Source organism: Pan troglodytes, chromosome 3, assembly GCF_028858775.2.
Source record: "Pan troglodytes isolate AG18354 chromosome 3, NHGRI_mPanTro3-v2.0_pri, whole genome shotgun sequence".
Lineage (NCBI taxonomy): Eukaryota > Metazoa > Chordata > Mammalia > Primates > Hominidae > Pan > Pan troglodytes.
In genome coordinates, this window is record NC_072401.2 from 89,198,160 (window position 1) to 89,217,992 (window position 19,833).

At 38.1% G+C, this 19,833-nt stretch overlaps 1 protein-coding gene and 1 long non-coding RNA gene across 3 annotated transcripts in view; one reads left to right on the forward strand and one right to left on the reverse strand.

Annotated features, from left to right (window-relative positions):
- Positions 1 to 3,341: 3,341 nt before the first annotated feature.
- Positions 3,342 to 17,314, forward strand: MEPE (matrix extracellular phosphoglycoprotein). Of its 2 annotated transcripts, XM_009448004.3 has the most exons (5): positions 3,342 to 3,484; positions 5,172 to 5,237; positions 9,116 to 9,169; positions 10,171 to 10,263; positions 15,476 to 17,314. In XM_009448004.3, the coding sequence occupies exons 2-5, from the start codon at positions 5,184 to 5,186 to the stop codon at positions 16,943 to 16,945; spliced, it is 1,671 nt and encodes a 556-aa protein (XP_009446279.2). In that variant the 5' UTR covers positions 3,342 to 3,484; positions 5,172 to 5,183; the 3' UTR covers positions 16,946 to 17,314. The 2 variants fall into 2 exon arrangements, with proteins under 2 accessions (XP_009446279.2, XP_526632.2); XM_526632.6 differs by lacking the exon at positions 10,171 to 10,263 and having other exon boundaries at positions 3,364 to 3,484.
- LOC107974338 (uncharacterized) overlaps positions 10,257 to 19,833 on the reverse strand; it is a 134,164-nt gene continuing 124,587 nt past the window's right edge. The window contains exon 3 of the long non-coding RNA XR_010156622.1: positions 10,257 to 15,052. This is a non-coding gene — a long non-coding RNA (uncharacterized LOC107974338). The remainder of the gene's footprint in view (positions 15,053 to 19,833) is intronic.

Genomic DNA, 19,833 nt, shown 5'->3' on the forward strand with positions numbered 1-19,833 from the left:
ATTTATAAAATTATAGCAATAAAAAAATGAATATTTCCTAAGGCACATATCAAGTGTTTGCTCTTTAACTGGATCATTCAAAATATAAAGTTAATGTTATGAAACAGTGTAACAGCTTAAAACACTGCATTATATACACATTATTATAGAAATTCCTGAATTATTTATTGCTTCAATAGCATATTCAAAGTTGAAAATGAGCATTTTTGTGGATTTCACTTGTCTTCCATTTAGAAAGCTCTATATTTCCATTCAGTCTCAGAGTTGGCTGAACACTCTTTGTTGCCTTCTTTCCTTCCTTGACTTCCATTCCCTTGTTAGCTCCTTTCTATATCACCCAAATCCTTTTTTTTTTTTTTTTTTTTTGGACTTTGCTGAAATTCTGGTCATGGATACTGTGCTCCTTATTTTCAGTTGGAGAAACTGAGGCACAGAAAAGTTCAAATTAGTTGTTTAATCAACTTGCCACAGTAAACAGGTGGTAGAGTTAGGATTTGAACTCAAGTCTGTTTGCCTCCAAAGCTACTAGAGTTCTAGAGTTCAATATTTCCACTGTCAATGACAATATTCAAATATTCTAAAATCTATGCTTGAATTGGTTGTAAGTCAACAGTGGCCCCACCCAATAGCTCAAACCTAGTCCTGGAAGATGTTCTTAAAAGCAGTTCTGTAAAAGCAGAACTACTGTTTGATCCAGTAATCCCATTACTGGGTATATACCCGGAGGAATATAACACATTCTTCCATAAAGACACATGCACATGGCTGTTCATTGCAGCCCTGTTCACAATGGGAAAGACATGGAATCAACTTAAATGCCTATCAGTGACAGACTGGATAAAGAAAATGTGGTATGTATACACCATGGAATATTATGCAGCTATAAAAATGAAAGAGATCATGTCCTTTGTGGGAACATGGCTGGAGCTGGAGGCCATTATCTTCAGCAAACTAACGCAGGAACAGAAAACCAAATACCACATGTTCTCACTTATAAGTGGGAGCTAAATGATAAGAACTTATGAACACAAAGAAGGAAACAACAGACATTGGGGTCTACTTGAGGGTGGAGGGTGGGAAGAAGGAGAGGAACAGAAAAGATAACTATTGGGTACTGAGCTTAATACCTGGGTGATGCAGTAATATGTACAACAAACCCCAGTGACATGTGTTTATCTATGTAATGAACCTTCACATGTACCTCCAAACCTAAATAAAAATTTTTTTAACAAGAAGACATGAGGTGAGGGAGAGGAGGAAAAGCAGCTCTGGATACTCAAAAGAGGAACAGCAGAATTTAGATATGATAAAAAAAAAAAGAGAGAGAGTTAGCTTGACCTAGAAAAGGCACCATTTTCTCAGGTAGAACTTATGAAAGACTGTTTTGTTTGTGTTTTATGTTTTGGTTTTTGTCTATTTGGAGGGTTGAGAGAAATTGACTGTTTACACTTAAATCTTATTATATATCATTTGTATATATAATATACAACTGTTAAAAGTGTGTTTCACTGTAGGTAGTTCTTATCACAAAGTATAGGTTAAATAACTCTTACATAATTTCTTATTGATGCTTTAATATATAGTTGTAATGTCAATGACCTTTACAGGTATTATAATATTTTTATATTAAGTGGAACCTCTCAAACTATTACAACAATTATTTTGGTAGCCAGTTTGGGCAAAACAAGAGAGCAGGCAATCGCACTGGAAAGGCTTATTCTAATATAGGTTTGTTACTCGTTTCATTAAGAAATTGAGTGTCTTAAATTGTCCATCTTATAAAATTTGTCTAAATCCAAACTCACAATATTTTCCTCAAAACCATTTTCTTCTGCATTTTTTCCAATATGAAGAAAAAATCAACTTTACTCTTCCAGTTGCTCAGGTCAAAAACCTTGGTGTCATCCTGATTCTTGATTGTTTTCTCACAGGCCACATCTGGTACCTCAGCAAATCCTATTACCTTTTTTCCCCAAACTTCTTCAGAATATGACCACGTCTCATCATCCCTTCTGCCACACTCAGGTTCAAGCCTCCATCATCTCTGGCTAGGATTATTACAAGAGCTTCCTAGCCATTCTCTCTGCCTTTTTCCTACTTCAGTCACTCCTCAATCATGCCTGTGCTTAAAACCTCCAAGGACTTTTCTTCTCACTCATGGCAATGTCAAAAGCATTGCAATGACCTACAGGTCCTATACCATCTGCCATCTAATACCCTTCTGACCTCATTTGTTGCCATTCCCCTTGCTCAGGCCTCTAACCAAAGTGGCCTCTTCTCTGTTCCTGGAACAAGTCACAAGGCTTTTATTTCTGGGGCACTATTTTTCTTATTTCTTCTTCCTGGAACGGTCTTCCCATAGACAGTCATATGGCTGCAGGTTTATCTGAGTCTGTTCATGCTGCTACTACAGAATACCACAGACTGGGTAATTTATAAAAAACAGAAATTTATTTCACACAGTTCTGGAGGCTGGGAATTCCACAATCAAGAGGCCAGCACGTTCATTGCCTGACGAGGGCTGTCTAACCTTGCTACTGCATCTCCAGAGGGGACAAATGCTGTGTCTTCACACTGCAGACAAGCAGAAGGGCAAAAAGGGACTAGCTAGTTTCTTCTTGCCCTTTTATAAGGTCACTAATCCCATTCATACTGGGGTCTGCCTTCATGACTTAATCACCTTCTAAAGAGCCCATCTCTCAATACTGTCACCTTGGGGTTTAAGTTCTAACATAGGAATTTTAGAGGGACACGTACATTGAAACCATAACAAGGTCTTTACTCAAAAGTTGCCTTCTCATTGAGGCCTTCCCAGGACTTCCTATCTAAAATTTCAACCCAGTGTCCCCACCCCCAATGCTTGTTACTCCCCAACAATACTTTTTCTCCTTAGACTTAGTCTATGTCACTATCTAATCTATTTAACTCATTTATCTTGTTTATTATCTGTCTCCCTTATTGGATTCTAAGCTCCAGGAAGACAGGGATTTTTTTCTGTCTTGTTTTGTTCACTGCAGTTTCGCCAATGCCTGTCACACAGTAGGCACCTAAAACATTTTTGTTAAATGTTGCTGAATTTCACTTAGATAAAATTGACATCACAAACTTTCTACATAAAAGGATGGCAAAATGTTTTCCATTTCTAAACTTGTTAGGTATTCAGTCAGTCCTAATTAGCAGTTCTGAAATCAATTTTGATTATCTGACAACATGATGTCCAAACTGAGGTATTTATATTTTCTGTTTATCCCACTTTCTGGAACATTTGATAGTAGCTTTCTACCACAAACACATTTTTAGATTAAAATTACTTCACCCCCTATGGTTATCTGTGGGCACTTGTAACAAATTGTTTGCTAGCGCTGAGTGAGCCAGTGCTGATTGGCCATTGGGAACTCTAACAAACTTTAAATTTCAGCAAAATGCCCAGAGACTTCTAATCCTGCAACAAGAAGCCAGGTATTCTGAAGGTGAAAGATACCAGGTAATTTGGCTTTCATGTTCTTGATAGCAAGTAGCTTTATATCATAGTTGTTTACGTTTTTAAGATGCTTGCCACCCAAGTATGGTTTTATTACTTTTGAAAATCTTCTCTACTGAGCAAAACTGTGTAATATTTGGTGCTTTCTTTTATAAAATAGGAAATATGTTACCATGCTCTAGAAATCATCAACTAAAATTGATGATTTGATAGCAACTTTCTCTTTTTTTTTGTTATTAGCATTATCAAGATCCACAGTAACTCAGACTTTAGTTTTCTTCTATCCCTTCACTTAACAAACTGCAATCAGGAAAATCTGATCTTATTCATACTTTGAAACCTCATCTGTGTTGATATTTCTACTGATGAGCATTAAATCATTTTATAAATTACTTACATTGTCCTGATCTATAAAATGCTTGGAAGGGTAAACTATAGTTAGAATTTAGATCCTTCTCATTGCATTAATTTAGAAAAACATAGCCTAGGATTTTAGAATATATTTAATAGTTACATTTATTTCTCCAAATACCAGCTTTTCCTTGAGGTGTTTAAAGATTGCAAGAATATTTAGATTATTTTTCCCATAAAAACAAGTTTTTCTTCAAGAAATCTCACAGTGGTATAAATTTATTGTTTTCACAATATAATAATAAGATCAATAGTCCAAAGACATGTTGACTTTTTTCCAATCTAATGGCTACTTAAGTGAGCTCACTAGTTCCTGTTGGTATATTTACCAAAATATAAACAAATACCTTTATTTGTAACTAAATGTTAGTATTTTGAACATCATTTTGTTGAGCCCAATATAAAATATGATTTGCCTTTAAGTCAACTGTACATGGATTTTTCTGTAATAAGATAAAAGAATAGAAAGTTATTTAAGGTGGCAGAGAGTCTTGATGAAGAAAACTGGGTCTAGAGCCACATTGCCTGGATACCAATCCCAGTTCTGCCCCTTAATATTTGTGAATTCTAAGGCAAGTTATTTGATCTTTTTGTGTCTATTTCCTAATCTATACAACAGGCATAGTAATGCCGCCTAACTTGTAGGGTTGTTGTGAGGCTCAAATAATTGAATGCATGCAAAATTCTTAGACCCAGTGCTTGGCTCATTTTAGTATTCAATAAATGTTAGCCATTAATGTCAGTGTTGCAAAAATTAGTTCACTCTCCAGCCCATGGATGGCTACTAATTCAGACACATTGCTAATGAACATGAGACACAGATTAGGGCACCAGCCTGGAGGCAGATAAGCTTTCCTCACAGTGCAATCTGCTACCCTGACAAACTTAGAGTGTGTTATGAGCTGCTACATCAACTTAATGTCATTTTGAATTACACAAATAATTAAACAATCTCTTTCTAAAGACACGAGGAAGAAGAGCTGATGATAGAGCAAATAAATGTGTCTATAAGATATATTTCTATCAACTGACTTTACTGTTTTAATGATATTGAATAATTTTCATTTTCACATTGGAATAACTAGACATATGAAAGCTCTTAAAATGTCCACACTCGGGTATAAGCAAATTATACATAGTCTATACACACACATACACAAAAGGATATGAACTGCCAAGGGGAAGGGTGTTTATATATTCCTATGTGTTTTATCTCTTCTTATGGCTGCAGTTTATAACTGGCAATGCTTTGCAGTAAGATATTGTTGTCTTTTCACAGAGATTCTCAAAGATGCGAGTTTTCTGTGTGGGACTACTCCTTGTCAGTGTGACCTGGGCAGCACCAGTAAGTATTTACAAATTCAATTATATTTCAGATAATCTCTTGCTCTCTTCATTTGTTTTTCTTTCAAGCAACGTCTATTTAAATTAGTAGCATCTACCTAATTCAGTTATTTTAAAAAGAACCAAGCAAACAGAAAGCATCTAGCACTTAACACTCTTAACAAAGGAGGTTCTCAATAAACATGTGCTGAATTATGAGATCTCACAACATTGCCTTTTAAGGAACACCAAAAACAGATTTTTTGAGAAAACCAAGAGGCAGCCACAGCATTTCAAATCAGCTGATACTAATGAGTGATACTCAAAGACTCAAATTATAACATGGCAAAATAATCTTTGACTATTTTCCTGAAAACTTAAAGAATTTGACATGAATGTTTTAAAGCTAACCAGCTAGATTTAGTAAATAGATAAAAATGCAAAGAGACAAGAACTCTTCTGTATTTCTTGCAACACCCCAATACTGTGGGATCCTACTTGTGATTTTCTCTTCATCAGCGAGGCTAGAGGTGGGACGTAGTACCCCCAAGCTTAACCCAAATCAAGCTCCTACTTCCTTGTGTGTCTTTTCTTCCCTCTGACTCATGCAGTTGAATATTCAGGATGTGACCAAATTATCTTGTGAAAATGCTGAGTGTTAGTTATTTTCTGCAATGCAGACACAGTGCTAATTAGATAATGTCTGAGCAGCATCCTAACTTATCAGAATAACCTTTTTGGTTGGAGAACCATGGAAACAAATAGTCATCCCATTGCCAATCATACTTATATATAGGTCCTGAGTGAGTGGGTGACTGGTAGGGTAACCAGGCTGATGAGGATGACCAGGGAAGCAGAGGGCCTCATGGAGGGCAGTGGAAGTTGGGGAAATGTGTTCCCTTCTCCGCACACACTCTGTGCAACAAGGGTGTGCAGTACAGTACTGTGGGGGCTGTACTGCTCACAACACACATTTGCGAGACCCCATGCACAGACCTCACTCAATCAAGGCCTAGAGGCTCAGGTGCCTCTCCCACCTCTCATGGTGGAAAAATGAGTCTTGCTGACCTAGCTCAAGTCAGCCAGCTGAAGATTTTATTTTGAGCAACATATTCCAAGAAGCAGCTGGAGTGGGGCTTTCTCATCATTTTCCAGTAAATGTGCTATGTCAACATCGATTCAGTGACCACTGATCAGAAGAGGATGCCAGCTTTCCTGCCCAGAGGCAGGCAATGCCATCTCCATTACAGGGCCACATTCAAGCCTAAGACATCTGCTTGGGGGTATAGAGGGGACAAGGGAGGGATGCATATTTCAAATGAAAGCAGCTCAGCAAGGATGCAGAGGCAACATTTGTAACTGTGAATCATTAAATATGATGTTTTCTTCCAGGTATACAGATGCCATTTTAGTAATTACCTGAATTTTTAAATGATAGATTGGTGGCTTAAGAAATTAGTATATACTCAGCCACTTGCATACGTCTTAGAATTATAAGCCAAATTCTAAATGATTTTTAAAAGGAAGAAAATGAATGTTTATTAGGCTATGCAATTCAGTTAATATTCATCAAGATGCAGTTAGACTAGAAAGACTTTGTTATAAGTCACAATAAGTCAAAACTGTACCGAGGTACTCTATATTGTCAAGTATGTTTCTAATCCATATGTGTGTGTGTGTGTGTGTGTGTGTGTGTGTGTGTGTGTGTTCTGTAAGAAGATCCCTGACACCCCATACTATCATTTCTTTCTTTTGCTTAATATCTGCCCATCTCATTTTTATGCTTTCTTCTTCCTTTAGTCCAATTTCCAGAACTGTTTGCCCTGTTTTTATATTTTTGAAGAGTGATATAATTGTCCAAATTTATATTCACACGATCATATAAGAATCAACATAAGAAATGCAATAAAGGATAAAACTATAAAAGATGCCTTGAGGATAATTAATATAAAGTTGAGGAACATTTCCTCTTATTACTAAATGCTTTTTCATATTTAATCATTCAAAAATTTATTATTTTAACCCTGGGACTTTGAGGCAGAAGATTTAAATTAAAATATCTTCTCTACTCCTACTGCAACTACCAACTGTGAGTGTAGGCACTTCTGTTTCTTCTACTGCTCATCTTATAAGGGTTACTTTGGGACTCATATGAGATTATAAGTACAAAAGCAGTTTACAAACTATAAAGAGTCCTATAAATAGAAGGTGTTATTGATAAACTATTGTTATTTTCTAGAATGGTATGGAATATTAGGCAGCTATGCCTTGGAGTCCAGCCATGGAGGTGCTTTGTAAACTTCTGAGTTTTATATTTTGAAGATGATTTTATCTGCCAGAGTCCAGTCCAGAAAACAAAATCCACTACAGGGAGCTCAGTAGAGGGACTTTCTAAGGGAAACTAGCTATAAAGTATAAGGAAGAACAGAAAAGCCAACCAGGGGTGGTGAGACCACCCAAGGATCGAAGCTATTACCAGCCTTAGGGCTGGAAGGAAAAAAAAAGTGCTGCTCCTAGGCCCCTGGCTGGGGGAACTAGGACCACAAAGGAGATGTACCCAACTCTAGAGATGCAGCCCCAAACAGGGAGAGCAGAGAAGGACATACCCTGGCTTCCCTCTCCTTCCCCCCTCCAGTCTCATGCCAGGCCTCCTTCACCCAAACCCAGTCTGAACACTGAGGGCAAATGAGCTTGGGAAATGAAGGAATCAGTTCAGATTGAGCTGGAGATACAAAGGAGCTGAGAGCAAGCAGGGGCATTCCCAATATCTTAGTGCAAGCAACAACCTGTCTGTATTAAACAAAATATAGAAGCTTAAGGCTTCTTCAGGAAGAACACTTTCCAGGTAAATAGGACAGCTGGCCTGGGCGGCCCTCTTTCTGTTTATCTCTGTATTCAATCTTTCCCTTAAGGGGTTCTCTCTTTTATATGATTGATCCACCATGATGCCTGCTTCCACTGTAGCACACCCATTCAAACACGGCCCAGTCCGCCCATTGGTTCCCAGTGCCACATCTGAGATAGGCTAGGAGTTTCTGAAAGAAAGAGGTAAATGAAAAATACTGAGAATTAAAGAACTTACATCTATTGCTTTAATAAAACAGTTGCTCTCAGATTTTAGGGTCCCTGTTCTGTGTGCTTTCCTGTGGTATGCAAACTTCAGCCCAAAGGACTGGGACAAACTGCCGGGGTCTGTTCTTTCTTCATTTCTGCCCTTTCTGCGCTTCAATAGCTACCCCTCACCCTACGCTACCCTCAAGAAATTTTGACACTTTATGTCAAACCAAGAAACAGAATTTATCCTAATCTGCTGGCCACCTCCATTTTTCCTTCTCAGAATGTAACATCTGGCAGCAATAAGTTTTTGTCCTTAATTGCGATCCTACCATTCACATGAACGGCTATGGTTTGACTCTCCCTGGGCCATCAGCAGCATCATATCTTAATTCAATATTGCAATTACTCGACTTATATAATTAATGCACACATATAATTTAAATCGTCAAACTCTGATTTTAGTTCACTTATATTTAACAACTCCCAGTTTGCCAGTGAAAACTTCTTTTTCAGTGGATTCTGATGGCAGCCAAGCTCCTTTGTCTGGGGTGCCATCCCTCCCTACTCCCCCACCACACCCACTTAGCGGTTGTCTGAGCTGGAATCCAGTTCTGTAGTGGAGACAGCACTGTCTCCCTCTGGGGGCAGAAAGCTGGCACTGTCTTTCGTAATATTGAAACAAATATTAATGCGATGAGTGTGTCAATCTTCTTTTGGTTAGAATGATTTTCCACAGTGAATAATACAACCCAGTGAGAGAAAAATAAATGAAACATTTGTTTGAAGAAGTTAATGAAATAGAATGTTCTAGTGGGTGAAGTTTTGTTTCTTGTTTCCTTTCAGACATTTCAACCACAGACTGAGAAAACTAAGCAAAGCTGTGTGGAAGAGCAGAGGGTAAACAGAATTCATCTTTTCAAATAACTCTATTTCAGCTCTATAAAGAAAAAGTCAGTAAGAGAAAAGTGTAACTGTCAAAATAGTCTTGGGCACATTGAATGGAAGTGAAAAATTATACAACATAATGTCGGCACTTTCTAGTCAATCAGGTATTGTAACTCACACACCATGTGTGACAGAAAAGAGGAAAACATTGTGAATAGAGATTTATTTCTCCCCAGTATGATTTCTTCCTTCAAATGAAACAATGCTTTGCCAGGCAACCTTCATGGGGCTAAGTGAGTAAGAATTTGGGAACATTGCTACTAGCAAACAATATTTTCCCACACATGTACCTGACAAACACTTTGCTCTCAGAATGATAAATAAGGGAGTAAAGGGGAAGGTGGCTATCAGATCTGAATGGGGAATTCTATGTCCGTGGAGTCAGCTTTCCATATGCATCCAGTTAAATGAATCCTCCCCGCTTTGCATGCCACCAAATTGCAGCTTGCTTCTGCCTATCACAGAAAATTATGTTCTAAGAACTAACAATCTTCTGTACTTCATCTCAGCTGAAAATTACAAAGGCCAACGTTGCCAGCTTAAGAGCCTGAATGTTCATGCTGTGAGTTTTGCCAATTAGACATCAGACATGAATATTGTAAATCCTGTCTTTCTCCTGGTCCTCTCACTCCCTCCCACCTGAAAATATTTCCACATGCTCCATTTCCATAGACATTTGGTAATAAAATCGATCCACCCTAGGACAGAAAGCAGTTGACAGGCCCTTAGGGAAAACAGATTTAGAGTTATGTAGAAAAGAGAGAAGGAACAAGTTGCTGTCTTCGGGAGCCGGCTGACACACACCCTCCTGTGGTTATAAGAAGTACTACCATTTGTCAGAGGTAGAATTCAACTTCACCCAAGTTTTAAAGTTTCTTATATTATTACAAAGAGCCCAAAAACTTCTTTGTAAGAGATAAAACGTGCCTCAATATAATGTTGTGTTTTTGTAGATAACATACAAGGGTCACCATGAGAAACATGGGCATTATGTTTTTAAGTGTGTTTACATGTCACCTGGGAAGAAAAATCAAACTGATGTAAAGGTAAGCTGAATCTCTGAATGACCATTCTTAGCATGACTAAACTCTGGACTAGCCCTAGAGGAAAATGTAGGGGAGGCAAAGTTTACTTTTGCTTGCTCTGCGGTTTCTGTCTTATGGCTGGCACTTTTGTCCCTTCCCTCACTCCCCAGGCTCCTCAAGCCTCTCTACTACAAAACTCTGGGTCCCAGAATCTTCCTGATCCCCATCCCATGCCTCGGCCCACATCTCGCTCTGCTTCAGGACCTGTGGCTGCAGGTGTGATACTCATGGACCCCAGGTGCCCATGGACTGCTGTGTTACTGCTTCTGAGTAACATTTGGTGTTTTATAAGAAAGTTTTCTTGACATATTCTACCATATGCTCTGATGGTGGGGATCTCAGCAGGGGACGGCTAAGAGGAGAAACCATTTTGGCCTAATGAGTGACACATTTTACTGTCTGTTAAATTCATTCTACGGATAACTCCATCTGTGTTGGGTTGCTCAGAAGTAAAAGAATGAGGCCCTTGTCACTACAATGACAATAATTCTTTTCACTCAGTCCCTTCTTGTAGATTCATCGGCCTAAGGGCTGGAAATAGCTTGAAATGCCATCAGCAAAAGGGCTATTTACTTTTTCCAAATCTGGTTTTATTTCCCATGGAAGTAATAGTTTCCCTTCAGAATGTTATTTTCTTCTGCCATCGATATCCTTTAGATGACATCTCTAAGACTACATCTAACTGTAAATAAGTTAAAACATATCCATTTGCCAAATATATGTGGAGTTCTTAACTGGTGTGTAAGATACTATGTGAGATAAAATGATGGAGAAAACAAATTCTTTCTCTCCAGGATCTTAGAGTTAGAAAAGAAACAAAAGGCACTTACAAAAATTATTGTAAAACAAGACAGAATATGGGAGGTGCTATGTGAGTAGTACCCAGAAGGAAAAAAAGATCATGCTTTAAGGGCTTGGAGTAGAAAGAAATTAGTTCCTGGCCTCTGGTGTTCATAATGGAAATAATTGTGCGGGGCCATGGAGGATGGGTAGGATTTGAGCAAACAGAAGTGAATGGGTGAGGCCGTTTTCCATGAAAAAACTCATAGGAACCAAAGCATGGAGACAGAAAAGCAGAGCATAGAAAAGCAGCCAGCCAACTGGTACATAGACCATCAAACAGTCAGAAATCATTTAACACAAGCAAATGTAAGAAAAGTTTTTTTCTATTTTCTGATATTTTCTTCAATGCAAAAATAGCCGTCATATACCACAGGTTAAAAGTTATTTCATGTTTTCGTTTATAAAATTATTCTACTCAGTCTTCTAATAAAATGCACACAATTCATTAGTGTACATGTTACTTTTTTAAAAGCAGAGAAGCACCAAAAATAAAACATAACTTCCCACTTCAGACAAGGGAGAGAAAAAATTAGGAAGAGATTATTATAATCTACTGAGTTTAGATTTAGTGTTTAACTCAAAAGGTTATCTTAGTCATGAGTAAACAAACAACAATGAACTTGATTGCAAAGGAAAACATAAATGTCTCCAAGTAAAACTTTCCAAGACTCAATTACTCAAGTCAAATATTTAAAATACTTTTTATTTAGTGATATACTACAAAGTTTATTTCTATTTTTTTCTTATGGCAAAATCTTATTTCAGAATATACCCACCAATATTAAAAAATTAATGAACAATAATGCCATAATTTTACAAATAAGTAATTTCAAATTATATTTTACAAATATTACACATTGGCACTTTTGCAGACCATATATTAGCTAGCTTCTTAAAAGTAGAGGGCACTTCTAAAAGCCATTTTTATTTTGAGATTCAAATGTGAGCTGATTCAACCATTTCCCCACTACTTCCAACAGTTAATAAGATACATATATAAAAGCAGACAGTCCTCCAAGCAGAACAGTACTTCTGTTTGGGAGTGAAAAAAAAGAGAGAGTCCAGTCAAAATCTATTTCAGATAACATCCCATCGACGGCTACAAGCTTACAGAACACACAGCCCGAGGATGACACTTGGGCAATTCAAGAGCAGGGGGGTCCAGAGTTTGTCCATCTTCATCTGCCTGTACAACCAATATTAGAGAAGTCCAGAGACTGGGAAAACAGTTGTGTATCCAGTAATTACATGACTATCATTAATATCATCTAGGAAAGAAACTATCATTCATTAAAGGGCTATGCCCAGTTCTATATGCTTTACATGCATTATTTAATAAAAATCATTTAATTCTCCCCAAAAATACTGAAAGGTAGATATCATTTTTATTTTACAGCTAAAAAAGCTAAGGCTCAGAGAAGTAAAATAATGCTCCCAAAATCACACAGCGCATAAACGGCAGTGAGGCAACTGATTCTAATGCATGTGTACTTTCCATAGCACAGCTACTCTCGTGAGCACTGGACTGAGGGATAAAGAAAGACTATTTGGCAATTCCTGCCTACTGTTTCACTCAACATATTCCCTATGATCCTGGCTTCCCTGCATTTGGTTTTTCTATTTTCTTTGCTACCTTCCCTACACACTTGACCAAATACTATGAGCTTCTGGCTGCATGCTCTTTTTCTCTCCATCAGGGAGCTCTCGTGTATTCTGACATCTTTAATGAACACATCTAAGATGTCCACATGCTTGACAAGAGCCAACAAATTGAAGTGGTGGTCAAAAAGCACAAAATTAAGTTGTATTAGTAAAAATAGGGCTGTGGTCAAGGCAAGGAAGTGGATGGATGCCCCGTGCTTGGGGTCGATCAGGCCACATCAGAGTCAAGGTCTGATTTGGGACCCCACAAACAAAAGGGAATTCATAATCAGGTGATGGGTCTGAACGTAGTCACCTAACACAAGAGAACTGTAGTGTCAACCTGGAGAAGAGAAAGCAGCCAGCGAGTTCGAAGGAACACTAAACTTTTTCAAATGTTGGGAGGGTTTCATAGGAAAGAGGAAATAACCTTATTAGGTGTTGCATCAGGAAAAATGGACACTAGTTTCAGGTTAAAAATTATTGAAAATATTACAACTATGTATAAGTGAAACAATAGGATCTGAAAAGTAATAAACAATTAGCATGTAAGATGTTCAAGGAAAGAAGAGTTCACCATGGGCTATGAAAACTGGGAAGGACTTGTACTGGGACACACCAAGAGCCTGTGATACCCAATTCTCTATCTCTAACTGTATATTGCTTTTTGAGCTCAGGTTCTATATTCCCTTAACATCAATATGTCTAACATTAAAGCCCTTGTCTTTTTCACCCTATCTTCATTTTTACATGTTAACATTCCAGTCCATTTTAGTTATTAAGGCTTTTTCTGCTTGGGCACCAGAAGAAGGGGTTTTTTTCTTTGTAATGTTTTTCTTTGGCGTAATCCTAATCCAAGTGATTACATCTCATTACTGGATACTGCAAAAGCCTCCTACGTGTTCTTTCTTACCATTGTTCCTCCTAAATCTTTAATTTTTATTTTGTTAATCTCCTGTGAACTTTCACTAGCTCTTCATACTCTACAAAATAAAACCAAATTCTTCACCCTGGCATTCCATCTTCTACAAGTCTCCGGCACTCTGTTTGTCTGTGCAGACCTAATTGGATATGATGTCTCTGCCTCACAGACCTACCCCCACCCTCCATACCCCTCAGGATCACTGCCTTTGCCAATAAATATCGCCAGATATTGCTTAGAACATGCAGCACCCACCCTAATTTCTTCCATGTTCCAACCTCTCAATAAGTATCTCCTATGTTGATTTCATATTACTCATCAATTCAAAGGCCTATGTAGGGATGTTGTATATTCCAGCTCATCCTACAATTTGGGGGTGAAAAGAAAAAATGACATTTAGTCTGTCTATAATTGTTCTGTTGCTCAAGAGCTCCTCATGGAGGGGCAAGGGAATGTGCAGAAATTAAATTCAATCTGTTTAAACTTAAGGTTATCTAATAGCTAAAATAGTTATTTAAATAAATCAGTCTCTTTTAGTTAAAAATGCTCAGATCCTCACTCCCCCTCCTTCTCCCTCTAATATGGCATCCAGGTGTGGCTTACACCATCCACTACATACCATGCACCAAATGGACAAACATGGCTTACACCATAGTGAAGAGGAAGACTTGGAATCTTCAGACATGCATGGGATAATGTTGCCTAACCACTTGAATGCTTCTTGCCCTGCTTCATTCTAAAATGAAGTTGTTGGCTACCATAGCTTAGGATTCACTTAGTATAGTCTTGACTAGGGCCATGGTGACTCAGCCTCTCTTAGCTCCCATAGGCAATTTAGACTTCTCTCTGTTTGAGTATGACTCACATTTGTCCCTAGTATGTACTCCATCTACACTGCTCCTTTTAGAGCCACTTCACTTCCTCTATGGCAACACTCTCTGGAAACCTCCAGACCAGATGCTCAGACACTTCTATATTTAGTCTATGCTACAGAGAAATAGCGAGTGGCATAGGGTATAGTCAATCTCAGCTCTTTCTTCCTGACCACATTGTTCTGCCAAGCTTACTGAAAGTTGGCTGCACCCAAGAGTGATAAAACCCAGGATATGAAGCAGCATATTTACAGATCCTGCCCCTTCCCCCACCAAAATAAAAGAATGAATTGAAATATAGATATAAATACTTTACTCTCCTCCTCTGCTTTCTCTTTTTCATCCCATTATTCTTCCAAGGACTTTTCTTTTAAATGTCAGAAGATTCTTCTATTTGCAGATTTTCTGTTTAAAAAGAAGCAAGAAAGAAAGGAAAGAAAAAGAAAACACTCCTTTAGGCAGATGAATACCTCTGATGATCAGAATGAAGGAGAGAAAAGAGAAAGAGAGAGAGAGAGAGAGAGAACTAATTTTAATATATGAAATCCATTTTACTTGCAATGACTCACTATTCCCACTATGTAGGTTTATTCATATTATGTCTCAATTGTGTCCTGTTTCCAAACAATTGAATATGCCGCTTATTCTTAAAATATTCTCACAATTTCCCTTCTGCATATTTGAATAGTACCCATTTTTCAAGCCTAGTTCATCCTTCTTTCTCCATGAAACCTGATTTGACCATTCTAGAATGACCTCTACCAGTAAACCTCTATTGAGTTAATAGATCCTTTTTATTAAATATCTGGTGGATGGTTTTTATATTGCCTAAGAATTATTATATTTTAAAAATTTTACATAAAATAATCACTTCATATTGAAAATTATATTTTAGCAGGAAGAAAAAAACAAAGACAATATTGGTTTTCACCATTTGGGCAAGAGAATAAATCAAGAGCTATCGTCTAAAGAAAATATTGTCCAGGAAAGAAAGAAAGATTTGTCCCTTTCTGAAGCCAGTGAGAATAAGGGAAGTAGTAAATCTCAAAATTATTTCACAAATAGACAGGGACTGAATAAAGAATATAGTATCAGTAACAAAGAGAATACTCACAATGGCCTGAGGATGTCAATTTATCCTAAGTCAACTGGGAATAAAGGGTTTGAGGATGGAGATGATGCTATCAGCAAACTACATGACCAAGAAGAATATGGCGCAGCTCTCATCAGAAATAACATGCAACATATAATGAGGCCAGTGACTGCGATTAAACTCCTGGGGGAAGAAAACAAAGAGAACACACCTAGGAATGTTCTAAACATAATCCCAGCAAGTATGAATTATGCTAAAGCACACTCGAAGGATAAAAAGAAGCCTCAAAGAGATTCCCAAGCCCAGAAAAGTCCAGTAAAAAGCAAAAGCACCCATCGTATTCAACACAACATTGACTACCTAAAACATCTCTCAAAAGTCAAAAAAATCCCCAGTGATTTTGAAGGCAGCGGTTATACAGATCTTCAAGAGAGAGGGGACAATGATATATCTCCTTTCAGTGGGGACGGCCAACCTTTTAAGGACATTCCTGGTAAAGGAGAAGCTACTGGTCCTGACCTAGAAGGCAAAGATATTCAAACAGGGTTTGCAGGCCCAAGTGAAGCTGAGAGTACTCATCTTGACACAAAAAAGCCAGGTTATAATGAGATCCCAGAGAGAGAAGAAAATGGTGGAAATACCATTGGAACTAGGGATGAAACTGCGAAAGAGGCAGATGCTGTTGATGTCAGCCTTGTAGAGGGCAGCAATGACATCATGGGTAGTACCAATTTTAAGGAGCTCCCTGGAAGAGAAGGAAACAGAGTGGATGCTGGCAGCCAAAATGCTCACCAAGGGAAGGTTGAGTTTCATTACCCTCCTGCACCCTCAAAAGAGAAAAGAAAAGAAGGCAGTAGTGATGCAACTGAAAGTACCAACTATAATGAAATTCCTAAAAATGGCAAAGGCAGTACCAGAAAGGGTGTAGATCATTCTAATAGGCACCAAGCAACCTTAAATGAAAAACAAAGGTTTCCTAGTAAGGGCAAAAGTCAGGGCCTGCCCATTCCTTCTCGTGGTCTTGATAATGAAATCAAAACCGAAATGGATTCCTTTAATGGCCCCAGTCATGAGAATATAATAACACATGGCAGAAAATATCATTATGTACCCCACAGACAAAATAGTTCTACATGGAATAAGGGTATGCCACACGGGAAAGGCTCCTGGGGTAGACAACCCCATTCCAACAGGAGGTTTAGTTCCCGTAGAAGGGATGACAGTAGTGAGTCATCTGACAGTGGCAGTTCAAGTGACAGCGATGGTGACTAGTCCACCAGGAGTTCCCAGCGGGGTGACAGTCTGAAGACCTCGTCACCTGTGAGTTGATGTAGAGGAGAGCCACCTGACAGCTGACCAGGTGAAGAGAGGATAGAGTGAAGAACTGAGTGAGCCAAGAATCCTGGTCTCCTTGGGGGAATTTTTGCTATCTTAATAGTCACAGTATAAAATTCTATTAAAGGCTATGTTTTTAAGCAAAAAAAAAATCATTACAGATCTATGAAATAGGTAACATTTGAGTAGGTGTCATTTAAAAATAGTTGGTGAATGTCACAAATGCCTTCTATGTTGTTTGCTCTGTAGACATGAAAATAAACAATATGTCTCGATGATAATTTGTATTAAGTAATCTATAAGAAACTCTGTTGTCTGTGGTGCTTCATTTCAGAGGCAACAAGCTTAGTTCTGCCTCCAGCACAGGGAGTGACTATGAAATTGATCCACTGGAGAAATCTCAGCTGTGCTCCTCCACCCTCTCTGCTTGAGCCAGCCTTTCCTTTCCCCTCTGACTTCCCTCTGTGCTGATAGAGATCCTACTTCCTACCTTCTTCCACTCTTTCCTCTGTTGCACATGTTGCACATATTCTACGGCAAATATTAGCTCCTGAAACAAATCTCCATGTTATCATTTTTCTTGGTTCTACCTCCTTCCAGACAAAGAGGACTGTAGGGTAGAGGGAGGGCAAGAGGGAGAATTTGAGGAGAAACACAAATGCAAAGCCAAGACAAAAACTTAATTTGAGAAACATCATTCACTGGCTGATCCCAAGTCATTTCCAGAATATTTCTTTCTCTTATCTTTCAGTGTAGAGGTTTTTCCAGCTAATGATGGCTTTGTGACACTGTTCTGGAAACTAGCCCTAAGTCTCATTTAGGGAAGGGGGAAGAGCTCTGGAAAGTTTTTGCCCCTCCTGATAAGAAGAATTTATATAGCCGGTATACCACCCTTTCTCCTTTCTTGCCCTTTTCTTGGCTTGACATGAACCTGATGCCTGGAGGAGCAGTCATGTTGTGGCTATGAAGGAAAGGACAAAATAATCCTAGAGGAGCCACTGAACCAGCTCCATCATCAGCTTCCTGCCTCCAGAATCTTTGTCCTGTGAGAAAAAGAATGCTCTTTTTAAGCGACTATTTGGAATTTTTGTTGCTGCTGTTATTGGTAGGTGAATTGAATTTGTAATTGATATACCTCTCCATTCTTGACATTCCTCCAAATGAGGACAGTCAAGAGAAGAAAAGAAAGAGGTAGAGAATAGAGAAAGAAAAGTGCACACATTTTCTCTTTAACATCTAAGTTCCCAAACAACAGAAATCATGACTGAGACATTCTGGACAGCACCTAGATTATTAAGTTGAATAATGTATGTAGCAAAGTCAAGTCAATGTCAATATGTTATGGCACCTTCAAAAAATCTAAACTCCCACATTGGGTAGATAGAGGGTGCTTCATTTACTAAATGAAAGTGGCAATATAAGCTATTGAATAAATCAGACTCTCAACATACACAAATAGTAATGGCTAACATGATTTGCTTAGTTACCATGAGCCATGCTCTGTGAAGTCCTTTTATCTATACAGCTACTCTATAATATGGGTACCATTATTACCCCCATTTTACAGATGAAGAAACAGACACAGATCTGTAAGTATTTGCTAGTTAGCTAGGATTTATACCCAAGGAGTCTGGTTCCAGAGTCTTTACTCTTAAACAATCACTAAACTGCCATATATTGCAAAGATAAATGTACATAATATACACATACATATATGACTGTGTGTATATATAGACATATATGTATACACACGTGTACATAGATCATGTGTATATTCATCCACATAATATGAATATGTGTGAGTATATGTGTGTTCATGAGTGCACACAGAGAGAGAGAGAGAGAGAGAGAAACTTGAAAGAATACAAAGTAGAATCTAAAAACAAGGAATCTTTTTTTCCCTTATTTGTTCCCTATCTTCTGGAAATAACAGATCAAAATCAAGGGAAAGACTGAACGTACCACCCAATGTTACCATCAGAATTCCAGAATAAACTATTCCTAGTAATTTTCTTTTTAAAAAATAAAAGACAATTTGGGGAAAAAAAAAACTGGAGGCAATTAATGAAGTAAAAACTCTATCAGAATTTAAATTGCAGATTAATAAATTGAAATCAAACTGCTACTTACATTTCAGGTTTATATCAGAGCTTTACATGAAAATGGTCTGATCACATAAAAACACTTGTCGTGGTAAAAGAAAAATATGAACTGATGGAGAAAAACGGATGCTTTCTTTGGGTAAATACAGATGGACCCTTCCAAAAGTCACCTGTCGTAGTTTGCTATCTAGTGGAGAAACTGCGTATTTCAATTCTCTGGTCCGATTTTGTTTCCTCTCTCTAAGCTTCAGTGTTCGTGGATATTTCTTCAAAACACTGACAATGTTCATATTTTTTTCATCCAGTTAACAGAAGCTAGAAGTGTGTTGGCATCCACAATGCATTGCTATTTGATGCAGACGTGGAGGAATTAGTCCAAACACAAAGGACCAGAGATCCACAAGGACAGTCAGTAGTCAGGAGTGAGGCCCATGCCTTATCCAAAACCATGTTTTAGCCATCAGGCTGCACTAACCTCAGTTAAAAAAAAAATAGATATCTGTTTCTGAAATTGGGCAAAAAACTTCAGCCTCACGTAGCTGCCTTATAAGGGACGATGGAAATTGACCTAGCCTGCCACCTTGTGCTCAAAAAGAAAAGGTCGCTTTACCAGTCCTGCAAGCAGGCTCCGGTTCCGTCATTTACGTGCAGCCCTGGTACTCCCTCAAACCTCACCTTCCTGGACTTCTCTGCTTGTAAATATTTACCTTGGTTTTACAATAC